The 20,524-nt window shown below is 41.0% G+C and overlaps 2 protein-coding genes across 2 annotated transcripts; one reads left to right on the top strand and one right to left on the bottom strand.

Moving 5' to 3' along the window:
• The first annotated feature begins 102 nt into the window (after nt 1–102).
• LOC113011939 (dehydrogenase/reductase SDR family member 7-like) lies at nt 103–6,853 on the top strand. The gene is made up of 7 exons (XM_026151817.2): nt 103–1,208; nt 2,476–2,628; nt 2,852–2,958; nt 4,035–4,274; nt 4,393–4,515; nt 4,598–4,810; nt 5,674–6,853. Exons 1-7 carry the CDS (start codon nt 1,058–1,060, stop codon nt 5,713–5,715), a joined length of 1,029 nt encoding a protein of 342 aa, XP_026007602.1. The 5' UTR covers nt 103–1,057; the 3' UTR covers nt 5,716–6,853.
• Nucleotides 6,107–20,063, bottom strand: pcnx4 (pecanex 4). The gene is made up of 11 exons (XM_026151813.2): nt 19,897–20,063; nt 18,462–19,242; nt 18,201–18,380; nt 13,140–13,678; nt 12,915–13,015; nt 12,533–12,655; nt 10,806–11,166; nt 8,574–8,677; nt 7,387–8,492; nt 7,092–7,278; nt 6,107–6,922 (listed from the first exon to the last, which is right to left on the bottom strand). Exons 2-11 carry the CDS (start codon nt 19,157–19,159, stop codon nt 6,671–6,673), a joined length of 3,651 nt encoding a protein of 1,216 aa, XP_026007598.2. The 5' UTR covers nt 19,160–19,242; nt 19,897–20,063; the 3' UTR covers nt 6,107–6,670.
• Nucleotides 20,064–20,524: the final 461 nt, after the last annotated feature.

Below are 20,524 nucleotides of genomic sequence, written 5' to 3' on the forward strand. Positions count from 1 at the left end.
TTTTTATTTTTTTATTTTTTATTGTAAGCATATGAAAGAGTAGAGGACTTAGAAAATTTACACTTCCTTTAAAGGGACAAGTAAAATTATCAACACAACATCACACCAAACACTATGCAGATACAGCAAGACCCAATCCAATGCACGTCTTCATAGAAGCTTAAAAATCCTTGTGAGGTTATTCTTTCACAAATCTTCTTGTAGGAGTCTTTGGAATCACGCTTGGGCACTCATACTCAGACTTCACCTGAATAACCAACCGTCTAATGAAATAACGTTCTTAATAGCCTACCAGTTTTGTCCAGGCCCTGGAATCACAATTTTAATGTGATGAGACTAAGTCTCAATTTTAGCTGTTTCTAAATCATGGTGAATTTACTGACAGTCACCTGTTTGTGTTTCATGCACTTTGCAGCTTCAGTTTTAATTATATATATTTTTAACATGTTTCTGAGACACAGAAAAACAACAACCACTATGTAAGTTTCAAAGACTTTTGAAATTGGTGTAAATTCTTGACCCTTATTCTTCATAACCTCTGAAATTCTTTATGGCAAGCTTGATATCAACTTCCTTCCTATTGGTGTCAAGATTGACTCATAGTTTAAAAAAAAAAAAAAAAAAAAAAGGCCTCAAAGACTAGCTTCTTACAATGACCAGGGAGCAATTTGATGACACTTTGGTGCATTTTCAAGCATGATGGAAAACCATGTCTCTAGGCTAAAGTAATATTTAAATGGTTCAAATATCATCAAATTAACATTTTGGATCCATACACAAGAAATATGATACATTTGGTCTTTTGGGGTAAAAAGTGGGAACCCACAAGTTAATCAGCTTTGAACTCTAACAAGGCAGGAATGGATCCCAATCAGTCGAGAAACCACAGAGTGTTTTAAAAATTATGAAGAAGAAGAATAAAGACTTTAAATATCGCTCTCTAGGTTTAAATTTGAAAATACTAGAGAGGAAGTGATTACACAAGTGGTTACACTTTAACCACCTCTCATTATAGGTTGCGGTGTAGTTACTTAAATCATAAGTTTGTTGGTTGTGCATGTGTGTTGTTTTACAAGGAATGGAGTCCTGCACTGTATCTGCACTGAGCTGCTTCATAGCATTTTGTTTACTTGTCTGTTTAATTGGCTTCATTTTCGCGGATGCAGACTTCACTCTGCTTTGGGCAAGTCTGACAGGGCAAAGGCCAGGTGAGTGAAAGAACCATCCCCCAGAACTGTGAGAAGTTTCTTATTAATAAAGAAGGGGCTCAGATTTGTGATCAAATGTGTATCTCTGCAACTGTTGGGGACAGTAAAAATAAAAAATGTTAATCAGCAAAGGCTAAGTAAGGCAAATTTTGGAAGAGATCATACATTTTTCTCTTATCAATTATTCACAAATGTTTTCGTATCAGGGAGCAGTGGCAGTCACAGGAGGCCTCTTCAGAGCCTGTTGCTGTTACTAAGTGCAAAGTTATCCTAAAGGGAAAGCACAGACTGTCTGTCAGCCAAGGGTTTGTTCTAAACAGAAACACATTTACTTAATAAAACAATCTTTGATAGCAATGCGGTGATTTTTGTGAAGCTGAAATGTGATACCTTAAAGAGGGAAGTTGTGCCCAAGGATCACTGTTAAGGACAACAGCTACAGAGAGCTAAATTAGACTGAAAACCTGCACTGAGACCTGAAGTGTGAATTCATTCTGTACTGTGCTGTACTGAAGGGGATAAAACCGGGATTATACTGTACCATTATAACTAGGCCTGCCATGTTAATGTGTAAGCAGGAGTTTGATGTTGTAGCTAGTCAAATATAGGTCAAACTTTAACTATTTTTATGCTGTTAGATAGTTTTGTAAGGAGCACTTTAGTCTTCACCATAATTAGAAAGTAAAGCATGATGCATAGAGTATCATTAAAACTTACAGGAATCTGGCCTCTTGTACTTGAGTGTAACCAGTGGTTTCCAACTTGTTTTAAACTTTCTTTATTTCCATTCATGAAGACATCTCTTGATTTGACAGCTTAGCAATGATACACCTATCTCTTCGAGAGTTCTCTTGACTTGTTTAGATGTTACTGAAGGGAAAAAAAGGAAAGGATACTGTGACCAGCCACTTTAGTTTTCATCTGTGGTCTTTCAGGCCTTTTTGGTATTTTTGAGATGGCCATCCTTCCATGCACACCCTGGAAAATTTCAAATCAACAGTTAACCTAACCCCACTAATTGCATGTTTTTGACTTGTGGAGGGAAGCTTCAGTACCTGGAGAGAACCCATGCAAACATGGGCAGAACATGCAAACTCCACACAGAAAGGCCCCCACCAGATGGTGGAGTGAAACTTTATTTCCTTTTTACCGATGTACCAGATTATGGATTTGGCTGCTCCTTAGGTTTTTGCTATCTCTCTGAAAGTTTATAAAGACCAAAGAACTGTAGCAGGAAATGTTGACTGTTGTGGTTTGTGTCAACCAGAGAGGAAGCTGAAAGGGTTGGTGGTGTGGATCACTGGAGCATCCAGCGGTATTGGAGAAGAGCTGGCCTACCAGCTGGCAAAGTGCGGCTCACGTCTCATCCTGTCTGCCCGGCGTGAGGATGAGCTACACAGAGTGAAACGCCATTGCTTAGGTAAGATAAATTGTTTTAAATTGTCAAATTATATCAAAGTAAAGTGGATTCCAGCCAAAAGAAACCCACTTAATGTGAAGGAACACTTAAGCTTGGGTACATGGACGTATATGGAGTATAACACATTAATAACATACTAGGTTTCCATATGATGTCAGTTATAGTTTGTTCAGTTTTACTCAAAAGTGACTAAATGAATGCTTTTTGTCCTTTATTCTTTAAGAGACCTCTGAACTTAAGGATGAGGATATTCTTGTTCTTCCACTTGATTTGCTGGAGAGGAGGTCACATGAGACAAAAACAAAAACTGTGATTGGGTACTTTGGACACGTAAGCTCACTGCAGTTGCTCATAGTTTCATGAATTTTTTTGTTGTTGCATTAACAACTCATCTATAACATTCAAATACTGGGTTTGATTTACATAATAGAGACCACCTTTGTCTTATTTTAAAGACATCCTTTAATGGATGGTTAGTTTCACTTCACTTTGTGGATGTAGTTTATTTTTTCATTATTCAAGTCATTTTCTAAGAACCTGTGACAGTGTGTAAATTCAAGACTTTTTACTTTAACAAGGTGTAGAAAACCTGGATATGTATGCCATACATGAAAAAGGGCTAAGGTAAAATATAGCAAAACGTATTTCCAGCTTTTACTGCAAAACCTTCCTTTTGTAGCACATGCAGAAGTCAGTTTGGAACCAGCATCCAAAATCTGTATCCTTCAGCATTAATGGTGTGCTGTCACAGATATGCTTGTTACCTATGCTGTGTGCACCAATGCAGCCCCAGATGCTGACCTTTGGACTTGGTTCTCACAGTAAGCTTGGTTGTCTGTCTCCTTTTCTAGCCCGAACCATGTGTGGCACCCACGATTTCCAGGAACTATTTCAAATTTGGATTGATCAAACTGCAGTTTTAAATCCCCCTGTTAGCTGTGACATGTTCCACCACTTTTAAAGCCTAACACTGTTGTGCCCCTTTTACAAAAGCAGATCTACTGAGATGTATTCCAGCAGTCATCATCTGATCAGAGCCTTTTAACTGTTATTTTAAATCCACATGCACCATCTCTTCTGAGGTTGTAAACTCTCAGATAGCTACTCTGTTTTAAATGTCTGCTGAAAACAATGTTTTTTCTCCATAAACATTCACCCTTACAATTGTGATAGTTTTGATGAGACATGTGTCCTCTATTCAATAATAATAAAAAGACTAAAGCTTCCACTGAAACTAATAAAAACTAAACTAAAACTAAACATTTTCGCACAAAAAAAACTAAACTGAAACAACAAAATCCACTCTGAAAACTAACTGAATCAAAATAAAAACAAATTAGAAAGTACAAAACTATAGGTAGCTGAAATAAATGAGATTTCAGATGTTCTTTTCTATCCCTCATCAGATTGATATCCTCATTAACAATGGCGGTCGAAGTCAGCGCTCTCTGTTCTTGGAAACCAGCGTGGATGTGTGCCAGGCCTTGATGGAGCTCAACTTCTTCGGTACGGTCTCTCTAACCAAGCAGGTGCTGCCTCACATGACGCAGCGAGGCAGGGGGAGCATCGTGACTGTCAGCAGCCTCTTTGGCCTTACCGCTGCGCCTCTTGCAACAGGTGCCTCTGCTAGCAAGCATGCACTTCAGGTGATGAGATTTCAGAAAGGAGATTATGACCATTTTATTTCTCTTAATTCTTTTCAACTAAATGTATTAGTTGTTGGCTTGTGGGAACAGATCTGGATCTCTGCTGTATTATCCACAGGGTTTCTTTAATTCCCTTCGAACTGAGCTGACTGACTATCCAAAAATACTAATTAGCACAGTGTGTCCAGGGCCCGTCCAATCACAAATCGCCAAAAATGCCTTTACAGCAGAAATAAACAAGGTATTTTTTTTAGTTGATATGCCTAATATAACCATTTCAAAGCTATGTTTTAAGTAACAAGTTTTCCTCTCATTACTTCAAGCCTCCACCCACAGTTGGACATCTGAAGAGGATGCCAACAGATCGCTGTGTGCGTTTAATGCTAGTGGGAATTTCCAATGGTGTCAAGGAGATGTGGATCTCTCAGCAGCCCATGCTCCTGCTTTACTACACCTGGCAGTATGCGCCCACATTCGCCTGGTCCGTGTCCGACAGGTTGGGCAGAAAATGGGTGCAGAATTTCAAAGCTGGTCGGGTAGGTACAGAAAGTTTTTATGGTGCAAAATTCCCTTGTAGATATATTATTTACACATTAGTGTAGGTCTGAGAAATTCAAACATCACCATATTTTTACCAAATACTCTGATCAATATGAGTATATATTTGGGCTTTATGAGTTAGTAAAAATCTTTTTTCATAATATTTGTTTTACACATTTTGACTTGGTCAGGAGCATGCAGGTGAACATGCAGCTTTTTTCCACTTTACTTGGGGCACATCAGATGCTGCCCTTTCTTTCTGCAACATTTGTGCTGCTGCAGTATTCTGCAAGGTTAGCTGTGCTAGATTAGACCTGAGACTGGTGGGTTCTCACTGTGTGAACAGGCTGAAAATACTTGAATAAAGTTGAACTATGTGTGTAGCGCTGTCTCTTAACAGCTGGGAGGCTCTAGCTTCTACTGACCTTGGTTGAATCTAATAAGAAGAAGGCAGTGGCTAGGGTATGACAGTGAGCATGACTCCTTCCCCCTGGTGCTGACTGGATAACTGACTGACCAGTGTGTCTGGTGGCCTCTGCTGGACAGTGACAGCTGAGGGCCATGCAGAAAGGTCATGCCACTACTGGCTAGCCATTGTGGATTCACTTGCTTGGGATGAAGGAGGATCATTTTGGGACCAAAAGAAAAAGAGGAAACACTATAAAGACTTACAGAATCTAAACATTCCTCTACAGTGAAATAGTTGGGCAATGTAAGGGGCATGCTTGTGACCAATAAAGTATCTCAAGATTTACAGATGTTAACATGATATATATTCAGACAATTTTCAACCTTGAATAAAATAATTTTTCATTTTTGGTGCAAATCAAGTGCTGACAGTTAGCATCTTCTTTTGTAGGATGCAGACTCTGCGAACTTGACTAAACCGAAGACCTCCTGAAAATCACATCCTCAAGGGGAAATTGCATTCCTAATGTTGGACTTTGTATTTTTTTTCTCCTTTTTTCAAAATTTCTGCTTTCATGTCATGTCACCTTGGGATGGCTGTTGCGGGCGATAAACTGGCGATGTATAAATGAAATTGAATTGAGTCTTGAAGTAAATATTTAGAGACATAACTGGTTTGAAAGCTCCGTGCCCTCTTCCTATCTTAAATGAAATGTTTGTAACCAATAATCAACTTGTGGTACACAGCCTTGAAGAATGGACAACAAGCTATAAAGACTATATTAAGAATGGCAATGTTTCTGCAACGACCCTTTAAATGCCTACAAAAATTGAGTTATGTTCAGTTTTCTCTATCCCGGCAAGTTTGTTTAATGAAAAACAGCTTTTGACAAGCTATTTTTATTGTAAGTATATACAGCTACACATATAAAAATTAACAATATGTACAAGAAACTGTGGACAGATTCATTCTAGATTGTAAACAAGTGAATTGTAAACAAAACAACAGCACTAAACACCATACGTGTACAGCGAGACATCCCCAAGGCACATCCTTGATATTCTTTAACAAAGCAATAAAATCCTCATTCCTTTTTGTGGAAAAGTGAGGGAGGATGGGAAGGGGGATCACATGAACATTAAAAAGTCGAATTAAACCAGAGGTATTTATTAGTCGTCTCCTGGAGAGGAGGGGTCTTAATTTATTCACCTTTTGTTTCAGCACAAACATTAATAAACACAAATGTCTGTGCTTTGGTGGCGATGCCACTGCTCCATCTCTCAAATTAATGTGAAGAATTAAGTTGGTTCCCATGCCGACTTGACACTTCACAAACTCTGAGTCAACAATTTAAAATGTAAAACTCCTGATTTAAGATTTCTCTTGACTTTGCTACAGTTCAAAATGAATTTCTGTGGTACTCCCACCTGAAAGATGGAACCACAGCTCAGAGGCAAGGAAAGTGAAGTGGGGCAGATGAGTAAATAGGGTATCCTAGAGGCGGATCGGCTGCCTGAACCGTTAGGTTTCTTAGCATGAAGGGGTGGGCCTGAATGCTGTACCGCTCCTCGTCATCATTAGTAGCATACAGAAGCTCCCAGGAGAGGTTTGCCCACTGGCCTCTCACCCCTTCTCCATTGAGACGGCCCACCTGTACAAGCTGCTCCTGAAGGGTCAGCACTCGCCCTGTGTAGGTACCCTGCACACAAGGACAGTCAAAATGTTACAAACTAACTAGTGGAACAAACTAAGCTGAACACATGGATTTATGAGAACCTTAAATTTTATGTCAACTGGATAATATACTGTAATTATAATTGTATATTTTGTAGCTTAGGTGTAAATGAGGCTTCGTTATGTCTTATTACCATTGTGAGATCATGTCCTAGTGAGAATAGAAAGGGTTTTTCCTGAAGAACGCTGTCATGCCAGCCTTTCTCTGTCACCAGGCCGATGTACCAGTCCCTTTCATATTCCTCCAGAGTGCTGAACAACTCTTCAGGGGACTCCATTGGCCCCAGGCTTGCTTGATCAAACAACAGCTTGAAACTGAACCTGAGGGCAAACAAAAGCATAAGGCAGAACTCTTATGGATGCTCTGGCTCAAATAAGTCTGGCTGATTATAGTAATCACAATCTAGAGGTCCTAACTGGCAATTTTACCTGAAAGCCTGAAGTGTGAGCTGGTAAAGTTCTTTACTTGAAGACAGCCACTCAAGTCCTTCTGTCCACGGTACATCTCCACAATACAGCCTGTACACATAACTAGGACTGGTGAAGGCAGACTCTGCCCCCAGTGAGATGAGACACGAAAGTGCAACATGAATATGCAGTTCCTTCAAAGCTTCATCTTCCTTGAGGGCTTTGGTCATGTCCTCTGAGGTTGCACCCTGCACAGCAGGCCCAAAGCGTCCCAAGGTAAATCGAAACCAATCCTCAGGAAATAAAGGCCTGAGAGACAGCAAGCGGGATGGTAGTAATGGTGCTGTCCTCCACCCTTTTGGTAGGTTGAATACCTCAGACTGGGGGCAGCTGAAGTTCAGATGTGAGAGAGAGCCAGACCTTTCACCGAATACCTCTGAGTTATGGCCTTTATCCACAGCTGGCATCCCAATACCCAGTCCCAGAGGCTGCAGTGGCTGCAGTGCAGAGAGGGCCATGTTTTCAAAAAGACTGTCCATCTCCACGGAGCCCGGCAGAGAGGCCCCCATCTGCAGGGTGGCGTGTCCAGACTGGGCTTCTGCAGTCACTAATGCAACTGTCCGTCTGGCTGGTTGAGGGCCAAATAAGTCATCCTCATCTGACCAGTCACCAAAGGAGGTCAAACTGGAGCTGTCCTGTCTGAACCTTATAGAAGACACATTGGACTCCACCATGACAGCCTCAGGTGGTTGGTTAGAAGTTGTCTGGGCTAACTGTGAAGACTGGGATTTCATCCCACCAACCGCTGACACTTCTTCACTGCTCCATAAAAATCCTTTATGTTTCTGCACACAATATCGCAGGAGCAACCAGATCAGAGCCTTCATGAAGTCATCCTGAAGTTTCCTCAAGTTGTCATGAGAGTCAATGATACCAGACAGCACATTTCGGGCATCAGAGTAGACCCGTACTGCAAGTGCAGCACACGGGGTGAGGGCATTGCCCCAATGCAGATTGAAGCCCTGGGTGAAGCCGAGCCGCTCAGGGCGTTCAAAAGCAGCTTCAAAAACCTCATCCACCCTCCGTGCCTCCACCGTGTGGCAAGATGTCTCCTGCAGCTCCAGGCCCTGTAACAAACACACCCCACCTTATGTAATCTTTTAGATTCTTACATAGATTATTAATAGACAATCAGAGGGATACAGTACCTTAATGTTGACAGTGCAGTAGCCATATCCCCTCTCCAAGATCATTATCCAAACCATGCGGTCCTGAAAGCGGCCAAGAAAATGAGAGCCTGGGGCTAATGAACCTGAAAATGGAGAGCGACTCATCAGTTATCCATACATCCAACATGTAAGGAGATGTGACTATGAGCACAGAACATAAAACATGTAGCACACATATGGGAGTCTTTCATTTTGTATCAGCTGTGCATCCCTCTGCTGACTACATGGATAACGTAGTTACTGGATGAGCTGCTTGGAGATGCATCCTGTACAATAGTACAGGAAGGTCGTGCTACTGATTTAACTGGCTGACTGCACAGAGATCTAAATATTAAATCTCTTCTTGTCCCCAGCTTTCCATTAGTCCCTAAAACTTTGCTCTTTTTGTACAAAGGTGGATTTTCATTTTCTGAGACAGAAGACAGACGTTTAATTCAACACAGATGAACAGCAGCAGCAAGGTGAAAGGAAGCTTTTGTTTTAACCTGACTAGTGCTCGCTTGGCTCAAGGATAATGTCATGTCCCATGCTGACATCTTAGAATAGTCCCAGCCGCTACCTCATGATGTGAAGTGACACACTGGGCAGATTTCTTTCCTGCTCACTGCACCACGGCCCCCAGTGTGAGCAAAGCAAAAGAACACTACAAACTGCCACCGTTTGACTGTGAGCTTCAGCCTAACAAGCAACTTTTCTGAATTATACATCACAGCCACAGCTTCCCTAGCTCAGAAAAAACAATAAGACTGACTGATTACATCACCTTGGTTTTATTCAGTCTTAAATCATCAGTCCATAAAAAACAAGTCCCTACTTGCATGTTCCCCCCTCCCTCTCTTTCCCCCACCTGATTGGGAAGAGAACAAAACCCGAGCAGCAGCTCAGTTTAGCCTCGGCGTATTACGCAGTTAATGGTGTGGAAATATTTGGATGTAATGAATAGAGACCCAAGCTTTTTTTTTTTTTTTTCCAGGGTCACTTCACAGAAAGCTCAACTGGATCACGTAAGTTCACATTACTGCCCGTAGTCCAAAAAGTCTGCTCACAACAGAATTCCTCTTACTGTGTAACCGTATGAAATGATGCTTCACTGCTTTCAGATCTGCATACAGTCCCCATTTGACCCATACAAGAGTTCAGTTGCTGCAATTACAGCCCACGTCAAAACACACTGTTGTAAAAAACATATATATATATATACTTTTTTTCTATATAAGGTGACCTCTGTTTACCGAGAGCTGTAAAAAGAAAAACTTAATGGAGAAAAATACTGTGTGTATTGTAAGTTAAGCAAAACCAACTTTTAAGACAGATTTAAATTTAGATACTGTGACTGATTAGTTAATAATTAACAGGTTTCAGGTGCTTCATAAAGGAAGTGAACACTATTAGCTGTCCAATTTAGATGCCATGACGGGTTTTGTCATTATCTTAATTAGGGCTGTTCGACATAACGTTATACATCGGATGACGATATAAAAACGTCTATCGTTTCATTTTACGCTATCGTTTATTGTGTGGTGTCGCAAAATAAACGTTTATGGCAATATTTTTTCATGGTTTTGATGGTCACTGTAGTGGCTATATTAATTTCTTACAGTTCTCTCTTTCTCTTATATTTAATATAACCACACTACGGACGGACAAGCGCCTGTTTTTATGTGTTGTCATTAGTAACAAAGACGGTAAAACCACTGCGTGTCCGCTTGTTTATTTTCCACATAAACCTTTCACAATAAAGCTCAAGATCCTGTTGAGACTTTTCAAAATAAACTGAATCACATAAAAGAGTATGCAGAATATTAACGGATGAGAAGCAAAAAAGAGCCGTCAGGTGCTAAAAAATAAACCTTAGACTCAAATGTTAGAACAGGCTTTTCCCCGCAGCACGTCGTGTAATAAATACTCACAAAGCAAACGGCGGCCTTTACAACTTATGTCAAAAAATATATAGTTTCATGTATCGCCAGCTGGAAACACTTCACGCAAGTCGAGCTGCCCGAGATTCACAGAATTTACTGAAAATGTTAAATTTTTGTGATTTATATCGTTATCGGACGATAGATGTCTTAATATCGGGATATGAGATTTTGGTCATATCGCACAGCCCTAATCTTAATGCTACAATTGTATTTTTCTAACACATAGATTTTGTATCAGCGGCTTATTTATTAAGAAAAGAAAAAAAAATTTCAGGCACGAACAACTAACCCAGTGACCCTCTTGCAAAGGCCGTCCTCAGAGCACAGGCAAGACTTCCACTCATTTGCTGGTAGAAGACAGAATCCGGGCAGGGACAGGCAGTGCCCACGGGTCCTGGCCAGCTTCGCTGAGGCCTGGGAAACCCCACAAGGAAGATGGGCAGAGTGAACAGGGGCAGCAAAGGGGCAGAGAGCAGGGCAGAGACGATCACCACAGCCAGGACCAGAGGGCATAGGGAGGCGTTCAGAGCCAGGAGAGTTCCAGCCGACTGACGGCGCTGCTTCTTCTCTGTCCAAGATGTCACCAACACAATCAGGGTGAATTTCAGCTTGGCTAGAAACTGGGTTACTCTGTCAAACAGGAGGCCCACCTGTAGCCAAAAGACAACAGCAAACATGAAGCGAAATCTTACATGTCCAATATGCAGGCATTAAATTTATGGCTGTGTGGCTATTTTAACTCTCTTTCCCAAAAGGGCAAAAGCTGATGACCTCCCCCTCTACCCCTAATGCTGAGTTCTGACACCTCAGTATATCAATAAAGATATGATTTGATGAGCATCAGATTAGTTTCAGGGTTTTTCAAGGGTAGCTGCACAGGCAGAGATCCACCCTCACTAATTTCTGATGCACACCCAGTGATTTTGTTTCACACGCAGGCCTGAAATATGACTGAAAGCACTCAGTTCAAAAAAGTGCTTCAAATGTTAGTCCTAGTAGGCTTTCAATGGCAAATTAGTTAATATATATATTTTATGAGGTGTCAGAGGAACATTTCATGTAATCAGTACAAAAACAATGTCAAAAAAAACTGAGGATAACGTGTCAAATGAATCCATCTGCAACAGCAGGGGTCAGAACACTTAAGTCCTCCGACATTAAACTTTGTAAAGTTGGTTGCAGGTTAATGCAGAAGCCGCAAAGCATGGTCCCAATACCTCTTCTTACCGGTTGTGGGTTCAGGGGACCCTGGTTTACTTTTTTTATTTTTTTATTTTTTATTTTTTGGAACAAAGCGCTCCAGCTTCTATTCAGCTTTTTTTACTTTGGAAAACCCTGCCAGGAACTACTGCCCCGGACAACACAGCTTCTAGGGCTTAGGGTCAGCAGGACACACAAACCTTAGCACTGCGTTAAAGGTGAGTCTTCAGGGGAACTTCAAAACAGAGCTAATGCTCCATTACATCAAAGGGAGCTTGTTGAGGCTGTTTGTGCATATGATCAGGATCCCTCCTGAGTGTCTTGCTTTGGAGGTTTACCAGGCACACTAAGCACTTTCCAAGATGCAGACCATAGGGAAAACACAGAACTTACCAGAGCTATGGATATATATAGCCTGATAGTGTATATTCTTAATTCTCCAGGAGGAGGTAGAAAATACTGTTGACGAAAAAGATGTCCAAAATACCCTGCTTGGCCATTCATTATCAAAGCTAGTAACATGTTGAGAGCTGATTTGAAATGAGGCACTTGCATTTGGAAGCTGCTGCTTCTATCCCTGATCTCTAATGTTATTTTCTTCTCAATATCAACAGCCGACAACAAAACAAGCCACACTGAGTTATTCAACTCAGGGCAAGTAGAAAAATACAAAGATGCCCCAATCCGGATAGTAAAGAGTTATTTGCGCTGGTCAAAGCACAGATAATTGTGACATTTTTCACTGTTTTATATTTAAGGGTCAGATTTTAAAGCGTGCACTGAAGAACTTATGGTGGGTGAAAACTTTGACCTCACCAGAAGAAGCTGAACTCCGGTACCTAAGTCATCCCACCCTGGCAGCACATTGTTTCCAGCTGCAAGCCGCACCAAGATCACCACCACCATTTGGAGCAGAGCATCTTCTGAACTCTGCCATCCCTGCATAACAACAATAATAAAGAGAAGCTGTTAAAATCAAGCAAGAGGCGCTCACTGATTAATACATTTTTATTTTCATTTTGATAAAAGGAAAGGATAAATAACTGTCAAGAGGACCCGTTTTTCCAGTGTCACCCTTTTCAGTCTTCTTTTGACAAAGATCTGTTATTTAGGTTGTTGCCCAGTTTAAAATCTCCCCAAAATTGCTTTACAAGTTTTTATTATTTTGACTGTGAGCAAGCATAAATGTTAAGTATACCACTCTAAAGGCTCGAGTAAATCCCACGCTCAGGGAAACCGTGTGGAGCAGCTGCAGAGACTTATCCATAGCCAGGAAAGCAATCATTGCAAATGGAAACACTGTGAAGTAAAACACACACAGATCAAACACATTCAAATACAGTTATTCTCACACTTGAGAAAACTGTTAACACTGGACAAAAGGTGACTTCCAATATGTATTATAAAAACCTCAAAACCTCACCCAGGTAAATAAGGACTCTTCTGATTGCAGCAGCAATGTACAGTCCTCTGTTTCTCTGTTTAAAAATGTGCACATTGGACATCCCTTTAGGGTACAGGGGATTGAGGAACACCCCTCCAAATACATAGGCCCCTTGGATCTCTCTGAGAGCCCAGCAGAGGCAGAACAGTATGAGGAGGAGGTAACTGACAGGAGCCTGGGGTCCTGTAATCAGGCTGCGGGACTGAGCTGATCCGATGAAGTGATGCAAAACGCCTGCCTCTGCCATTGCCACCAGTAGCAAGCTCAAATATAGCAGTACTTCCCTGCAGCCTAGATTCCAGCCAAAGGAAGTTGGAGGAGGAGGTGACGGCCCCCCTCTGAGCAATTCGCGGTCCCCAAAGGCTGACCTGGAACCTCTGCAGAGTGTGCCAACCTGGCTGAGATCCAGACTCAAGAGAAATCCCATAGCAGTGGAGAGGAGAACCACACCAAGTGTTGATGGGATGAAGTAATTACATACAGCTACGCCAGCGGATACACCAAACATCAACAGCAGCCTGTGAGACAGTACACACACACAGACACACACAAAAAAATTAGGGCTGATGATAAACAGGGTAATAAAACACTGCCAGTGGAACCATTTAATCTGATTCATCCATCCGTCCATTCTCGTGCGCTTATCCTTATCAGGATCGTGGAGGCGGCTGAAGCCTAGCCTAGCTATCATAGGGAGAGAGGCGTGGCACACCCTGGACAGGTTGCCAGTCTGATATAGGGCTAACACAGAGAGACAGATAGTCATTTCACACTCCCATTCACACCTATGGGCAATTTAGAAATGTTATCTAGTTTTACCTTCTGAGTTACTATAATTTCTTTTGTTTTGCTTCGTTTTCTTTTGGATGCTCCCTTCAGGGGTCAAAACAGCAGATGATCTGCCACCATTTCATCCAGTTCTTAGCATCTTTTATTGTCACACCAACACTCAGCACAAATGCATACCTCATCTTACAATACTGAAATGCTAAACAGAGTTTGTCTACTTTAATCTCAGGATATAGAATGACCCACATGACTTTTTTACAATATTATTGTTTCAAAAGTGAAAACAAATGATATACAGTTGTGGTCAAAAGTTTACATACACTTGTAAAGAATATAATATAATGGCTCTACCGAGTGTCCCGTTATTTCTAAAACTCTGATTTTTCTCTGATAGAGTGATTGGAACAGATACTTCTTTGTCACAAAAAACATTCATGAAGTTTGGTTCTTTAATGACTTTATTATGGGTTAACAGAAAAAAGTGATCACATCTGCTGGGTCAAAAATATACATACAGCAGTGCTAATATTTGGTTACATGTCCCTTAGCCATTTTCGCTTCAATTAGGCGCTTTTGGTAGCCATCCACAAGCTTCTGGTTGAATCTTTGACCACTCCTCTTGACAGAATTGGTGCAGTTCAGTTAAATTTGATGGCTTTCTGACATGGACTTGTTTCTTCAGCATTGTCCACGTTTTCAATGGGGTTTAAGTCAGGACTTTGTGAAGGCCATTCTAAAACCCTTATTCTAGCCTGATTTAGCCATTCCTTTACCACTTTTGATGTGTGTTTGGGGCAGAGGTGGGACCAAGTCATTGTTTTGCAAGTCTCAAGTAAGTCTCAAGTCTTTATCCTCAAGTCTCAAGTCAAGTAATGTCAGGCAAGTCAGAGTCGAGTCTCAAGTCACTGGTGTAAAAGTCCAAGTAAAGTCACAAGTCTGAAATTTTGAATTTCAAGTCCTTTCGAGTCTTTAAAAAAAAAAAAAAAAAAAAAAGCATGTTGCAGTTATATGCTAAATGTAAATATTAGACCATGTAATTTTTAAATCTGTGTTTTTCTCAACACATGACAAAATAGTGAACTTAGAAAATATACACAAATTGTGAAATTGCACCTCTTTAAAATGCAGCTCAATTAAACCTAGCTCCAAGAATAATTTTCACCGACGGTTCTGAGATAAGCTGCATGTTATTCTTGGATGCGGTTGTAGGACCGGCTTTAAAATCGCATGACAAAAATATCATACATAAATAAATGATTTTTTTTTTTAAATATCATTTTAAAAAAAAAACTGCATCACCAACGTAGCCTGGAAAACATTTGCTAGTTAGATAAAGTCAGCTATCTCATCGTAGCATATTTATATGCATATTTATTAGGGCTGCCACAAACTATTATTTTGATAGTCGACTAGTCACCGATTATTTTTGCGATTAGTCGACTAATCAGATCATCATCCATTGGACGTAAAACTACAGCTTATTGCACCAGCAGCATCTGCTCTTATATAACTATCATTAGCTTACAGCTTTAAGTGTTTAAGGTCTGTGCTAACTAAAAATAAAGACAAGATGATAGTTTATTAAACTTCACCGAAACAATCTGCAAATTTCATTAAAATTTAATAAACTCCTTGCTATCTAAAATATAACAGGACACCGTTGTTGGAAACTGAGCTGGGCTGCGCTATGAATTCTGAGACACAGCTGCTTCTTCTTCGGGGTTTAACGGCAGCTGGCATCCTTGTACATGCAGTGCTGCCATCTTCTGTTTCAGTCCGTTATTACACTCTTAAATCCTACTACTTATTCCTGCGTCTTTTGTGATCTTACAAAGCTTCAAACGACGCGTCGACTATTAAATCAGTCATCGACGATTTTGATAGTCGACGTAATCGTGACTAGTCGACTAATCGTGGCAGCCCTAATATTTATAATTATACTCTTCTTGGAGTGAGCGCATACACTCGTGAAGTTTACTAACTTCCGGTCACTGCAACAAGCCCAGGTACAGTTTACCGACGGATGGGTACAGGACCTAGAAATGCACCGTGTAGAAAGTAAAGACCATCGTACATATCATAAGTTTACCAGTCTCACAAATCGTCGTCATAAATACACATTCGTTAACCGTTTATTAATAGGACCTTTGAGCTCAATGGTAATTAATTAGCAGTGGAAATAATTTCTGGTACGCGTTACAGAAATGTAGCAGTGACAATAATATTGTATGCTGTAATCGTACTGGGCAATTAGTGATACAAAACAACTGTTTTATCCTGTGAATAAAAGTATATGTTTTTGTCAATGTACCATAATAACAGAAGCGAAACGCAATATTGTGTCAGGACAATTCACTATTTATGCACAATAAACAAAGGAGCATAGCGCGACAATTTCTGTTCAGCGCCAGACTTGCTTGTAACCTATATCACCAATTATGTTAAGAAAAATGACGTATTAACTACTACAGCAGACTGACCTTTGTGGAAATGCTTGGAGCAGACTAACCTGTGAGCTGGAGTGTTCTGGGACGTTATATTTGGTCTTTGAATGGCTGCAATCCAGTCCATCCGTCGCCTCTTTGTTACTTCGGAAACATGGCTCGAACAATTTCTCTTCAACGACGTAATCCGATAACAACCGATCTCTTTACCCGTCGGCTTCCCGTGGCTGTCATGCGACCGGCTATTGCAGTTAATAATACAACAGCTTCTTGACATTTTTGTGTTTCTTTTTATCGCTGTGTGACTGATTTTAATTGAAAGCCTGCGTGCGCTAGTACCGCTTGCCACGAGTTCCCAGAATCCTTTGCGGTTCTACCCGTGAATGACGTCACATTTTCAATCTCTATATAATATGCATGTTAAATTTTATATTTGGGGTAAAATATCAAGTCTTTTCAAGTAAACCGGTTCAAGTCCAATTCAAGTCCCAAGTCATTGGTGTAAAAGTCCAAGTCAAGTCACAAGTCTTAGAACATTTTTTCAAGTCAAGTCTAAAGTCATAAAATTAATGACTCGAGTCTGACTCGAGTCCAAGTCATGTGACTCGAGTCCACACCTCTGGTTTGGGGTCATTGTCCTGTTGGAACACCCAACTGCGCCCAAGACCCAACCTTCATGCTGATGATTTTAGGTTATGTTGAAGAATGTGAAGGTAATCCTCCTTCTTCATTGTCCCATTTACTCTCTGTAAATCACCAGTTCCATTGGCAGCAAAACAGCCCCACAGCATAATACTCCCACCACCATGCTTGATTGTAGGCACGGTGTTCTTGGGGTCAAAGGCCTCACCTTTTCTCCTCCAAACATACCGCTGGGCATTGTGGCCAAAAAGCTCGATTTTTGTTTAGTCTGACCACAGAACTTTCCTCCAGAAGGTCTTATCTTTGTCCATGTGATCAGCAGCAAACTTCAGTCGAGCCTTAAGGTGCCGCTTTTGGAGCAAGGGCTTCCTTCTTGCACGGCAGCCTCTCAGTCCATGGAGATGCAAAACACGTTTAACTGTGGACAATAACACCTGTGTTCCAGCAGCTTCTAATTCTTGGCAGATCTGCCTTTTGGTGATTCTTGGTTGACTCTTCATCCTCCTGACCAATTTTCTCTCAGCAGCAGGTGATAGCTTGCGTTCTCTTCCTGATCTTGGCAGTGACGAAACAGTGCCATGCACTTTATACTTACAAACAATTGTTTGCACTGTTGCTCTTGGGACATGTAGCTGCTTTGAAATGGCCCCAAGTGACTTTCCTGACTTGTTCAAGTCAATAATTCGCTTTTTCAGATCCATGCTGAGCTCCTTTGACTTTCCCATTGTAGCATTTGTGGGCGTTAGTATCCAATGAGCCCTATTTAACCTGTCTAAGAGAAGTCACCAGCTGTAGTCACTCATAATCACTCACAAGAAGTTAAGAGGCCATGCTATGAAGCTCAGTTCACTGACAACTTTCTAAGTCACCAAAATTGCTAATTCATGTTGCTGTATGTATATTTTTGACCCAGCAGATGTGATCACTTTTTTCTGTTAACCCATAATAAAGTCATTAAAGAACCAAACTTCATGAATGTTTTTTGTGACAAAGAAGTATCTGTTCCAATCACTCTATCAGAGAAAAATCAGAGTTTTAGAAATAACGGGACACTCAGTAGATCCATTATGTTATATTCTTTACAAGTGTACAGTTGTGTAAACTTTTGACCACAACTGTAATTTTTCAATTGTAGTTTGATGTCAGCTAATCGTTTCAGTGGTACCTGAGGTTGCTGGACATGGGTGAGCCTCCTAAGCCAAACACAAGAGTCTGCTCCATGCCCCAGAGGAGCAGAGCATCCAGGGGAGGCAGGATACCAAACGCCCACAGCAGAGGTAGAAAGAGGAACAGCACGTGGAGAACCTGGCTGGCCAGATGGAGTTCAGGGACAGCATCAGAGTACCTATAATCACAGCAACATGTCAGAATTATTATGACAGAAAACACAAAGTACTTTAATAAAATCATTAATTTTGTCACTCACCTATCAGCCAAATCCACAGCGATGAAAATAAAAATGTAAAGAGGCCGCGTGAGTGGGGTTATCTCATAAGTATCCTGTGCCTGAAAAGTGGCTGTCTCTGTAGCTGTATTTACAATGAGAGAATATTCAGCTATACACAGCGTCACCCAACTCAGGACGAAGACCACCAGAGATGCACCAATACTGCCATAAAGAGCAGTGAGTCTGCCAAGGAACACATACCATGTCCCAAAGCCACAGAGCACCCCAGCTAGCACTGTATGCAGCACCACATTAAGCCCAAAACGCTTTCCAGGAGCAATGAATCGAACAGTCTCTGTGCTGACACAGTGGGTAAATTCCACTTCTTCTTCATCAACAAGGATGTTGGATGCACCAAGTCTCTCCACTGTGCCGCTCCTCCGTGCAGCATACAGCGCCAGGGCCTGGACACCCGCCGCAGCCCCACACATAAGTATACCAGAGAGCACCGCAGCATGGAGCTCCTGAAGCAGCTGCAACTGACTGAGCAGGGTCCCGAAGCCCCCAAAAAGCCATGGTGTCAAGAACAACACTGCTTGATTGACATATACATAAGGTGGGGCACAGTAGCCCAACTTGAAGCGTGGACCCCCCAACACAGTTTGGGGGAAGCGCTTCCAGAAGAACTCCTGCTTGTACTCATTAAGAAGGGGCACATCTGGCCCCATTCTGACCATTCCCAAAAGGGTGGTAGGTCATCTCCACACACCTGAAGGAGAGTTTCCATTCATCATCATCATCTCAGAAACAGTGAAGCACCCTGCAATGGAGGAACAATTAATGAACAAAGTTTAGATGCACTAATAAGACAAAGAAACCATACAATAGGAGCTCCATCCTGTGCTTTTTTGTAGTCTCATTACACAAATTAGAGCTAAATAAGCCACAACAAATATATTTTTCACAGTGAAGTACATTCATCATCATTATTTGAGAATACCTTCCTCCAGCTCAGGTAAATGTTACTCCTTACAACCACACTATTATTATAATTTTTAAAGCTGTTTATCTACAACAGCACATCAATGGGTCACATTTTCCATCAGGGGAAACTCAATTTTAAGACACCACGTAAAATCACCGCTTAATAATGTGCAGCACAAAAAGGAATGGCAAACAAGAGCCACAGCTAGTCAGTTGCCAGGAAAACAAAACACAGCAACAGTAGCTTGTGGGTGCGCTTACGTGGGCTAACCTGCTAAGCTAGCAGGGATAATCATAAGTCTCGCTTCACAAAATTAAACCAGGTAAAAGAACACTGAGCACTGGGCATAGTTTTTGTCCCTTTATTTCAGCTAGCTCTATTACTGTTAGCTAACGAAGGCACCAAGTATTTTCATCTTGACTATGTGCTAGATTACTATTATTAACAGGTGAATAACAGCTGGTTGGCCACAATGTGAGATACACTTACCGTTAACAGCCGAATAGCCAACTGCAGACAGTTTTGTCTTTTTTAGTATTTGAAGATGTAATAAGGTAATATTATGGAGAAACGGGCGGAAATTGCCAACATTACCGTTAGCTACCAGCTAACCATTAGAAAGCCAGGCAACATCGGCATGATACACAGCCAGATTCTAACCAATGAGAGTTGAGGAAAGAAGAGCGCGGCGCCTCTGATTGGCTTAAACCGTACAATCCCCGCCCATTCAACTCAAGGGCTCTGCCACATACCATGGACGGTCTGTGCCACACACACAACTATTAATACAAAAAGGAACATATTTTTGAAAAGAGTTTTCACTTTAAGGGGAATATTTATTCACCACACATCGTTGAAAAAAACCGACTTCTATAAGCCGACAGACACTTATAATAATATGCACACTTGGAAAAACATCTGTAATGTTTAAAAAAGCTTTAATTACAGGTATCAGAAAGTTCAACACGGTCTAAATTCTCTTAGGCTCTTTCTTGTAATTTACAAATCCTGGTGCATTTTACTTTATATAGTAACCATTGTATAGTATTTTAGCTTTTCTTGGCACAGTATCTTCCTATTTATTTATTTATTTTTTCCATTTTTGTTTTTCCAGAAT

Source organism: Astatotilapia calliptera, chromosome 19, assembly GCF_964374335.1.
Source record: "Astatotilapia calliptera chromosome 19, fAstCal68.1, whole genome shotgun sequence".
Taxonomy (NCBI): domain Eukaryota; kingdom Metazoa; phylum Chordata; class Actinopteri; order Cichliformes; family Cichlidae; genus Astatotilapia; species Astatotilapia calliptera.

What these genes read in the sequence shown, in the direction of transcription:
- LOC113011939 (XM_026151817.2), top strand. Translation starts at nt 1,058, where the DNA reads ATGTGTGTTGTTTTACAAGGAATGGAGTCCTGCACTGTATCTGCACTG. An exon ending in TTACAGCAGAAATAAACAAG is followed by an intron (nt 4,516 to 4,597) that starts GTATTTTTTTTA and finishes CATTACTTCAAG; the next exon opens with CCTCCACCCACAGTTGGACA. An exon ending in AGAATTTCAAAGCTGGTCGG is followed by an intron (nt 4,811 to 5,673) that starts GTAGGTACAGAA and finishes CTTCTTTTGTAG; the next exon opens with GATGCAGACTCTGCGAACTT.
- pcnx4 (XM_026151813.2), bottom strand. Translation starts at nt 19,159, where the DNA reads ATGGTCAGAATGGGGCCAGATGTGCCCCTTCTTAATGAGTACAAGCAG. An exon ending in ACTGCACTGTCAACATTAAG is followed by an intron (nt 8,493 to 8,573) that starts GTACTGTATCCC and finishes TGTTTGTTACAG; the next exon opens with GGCCTGGAGCTGCAGGAGAC. An exon ending in CTCACACTTCAGGCTTTCAG is followed by an intron (nt 7,279 to 7,386) that starts GTAAAATTGCCA and finishes GTTTGCCCTCAG; the next exon opens with GTTCAGTTTCAAGCTGTTGT.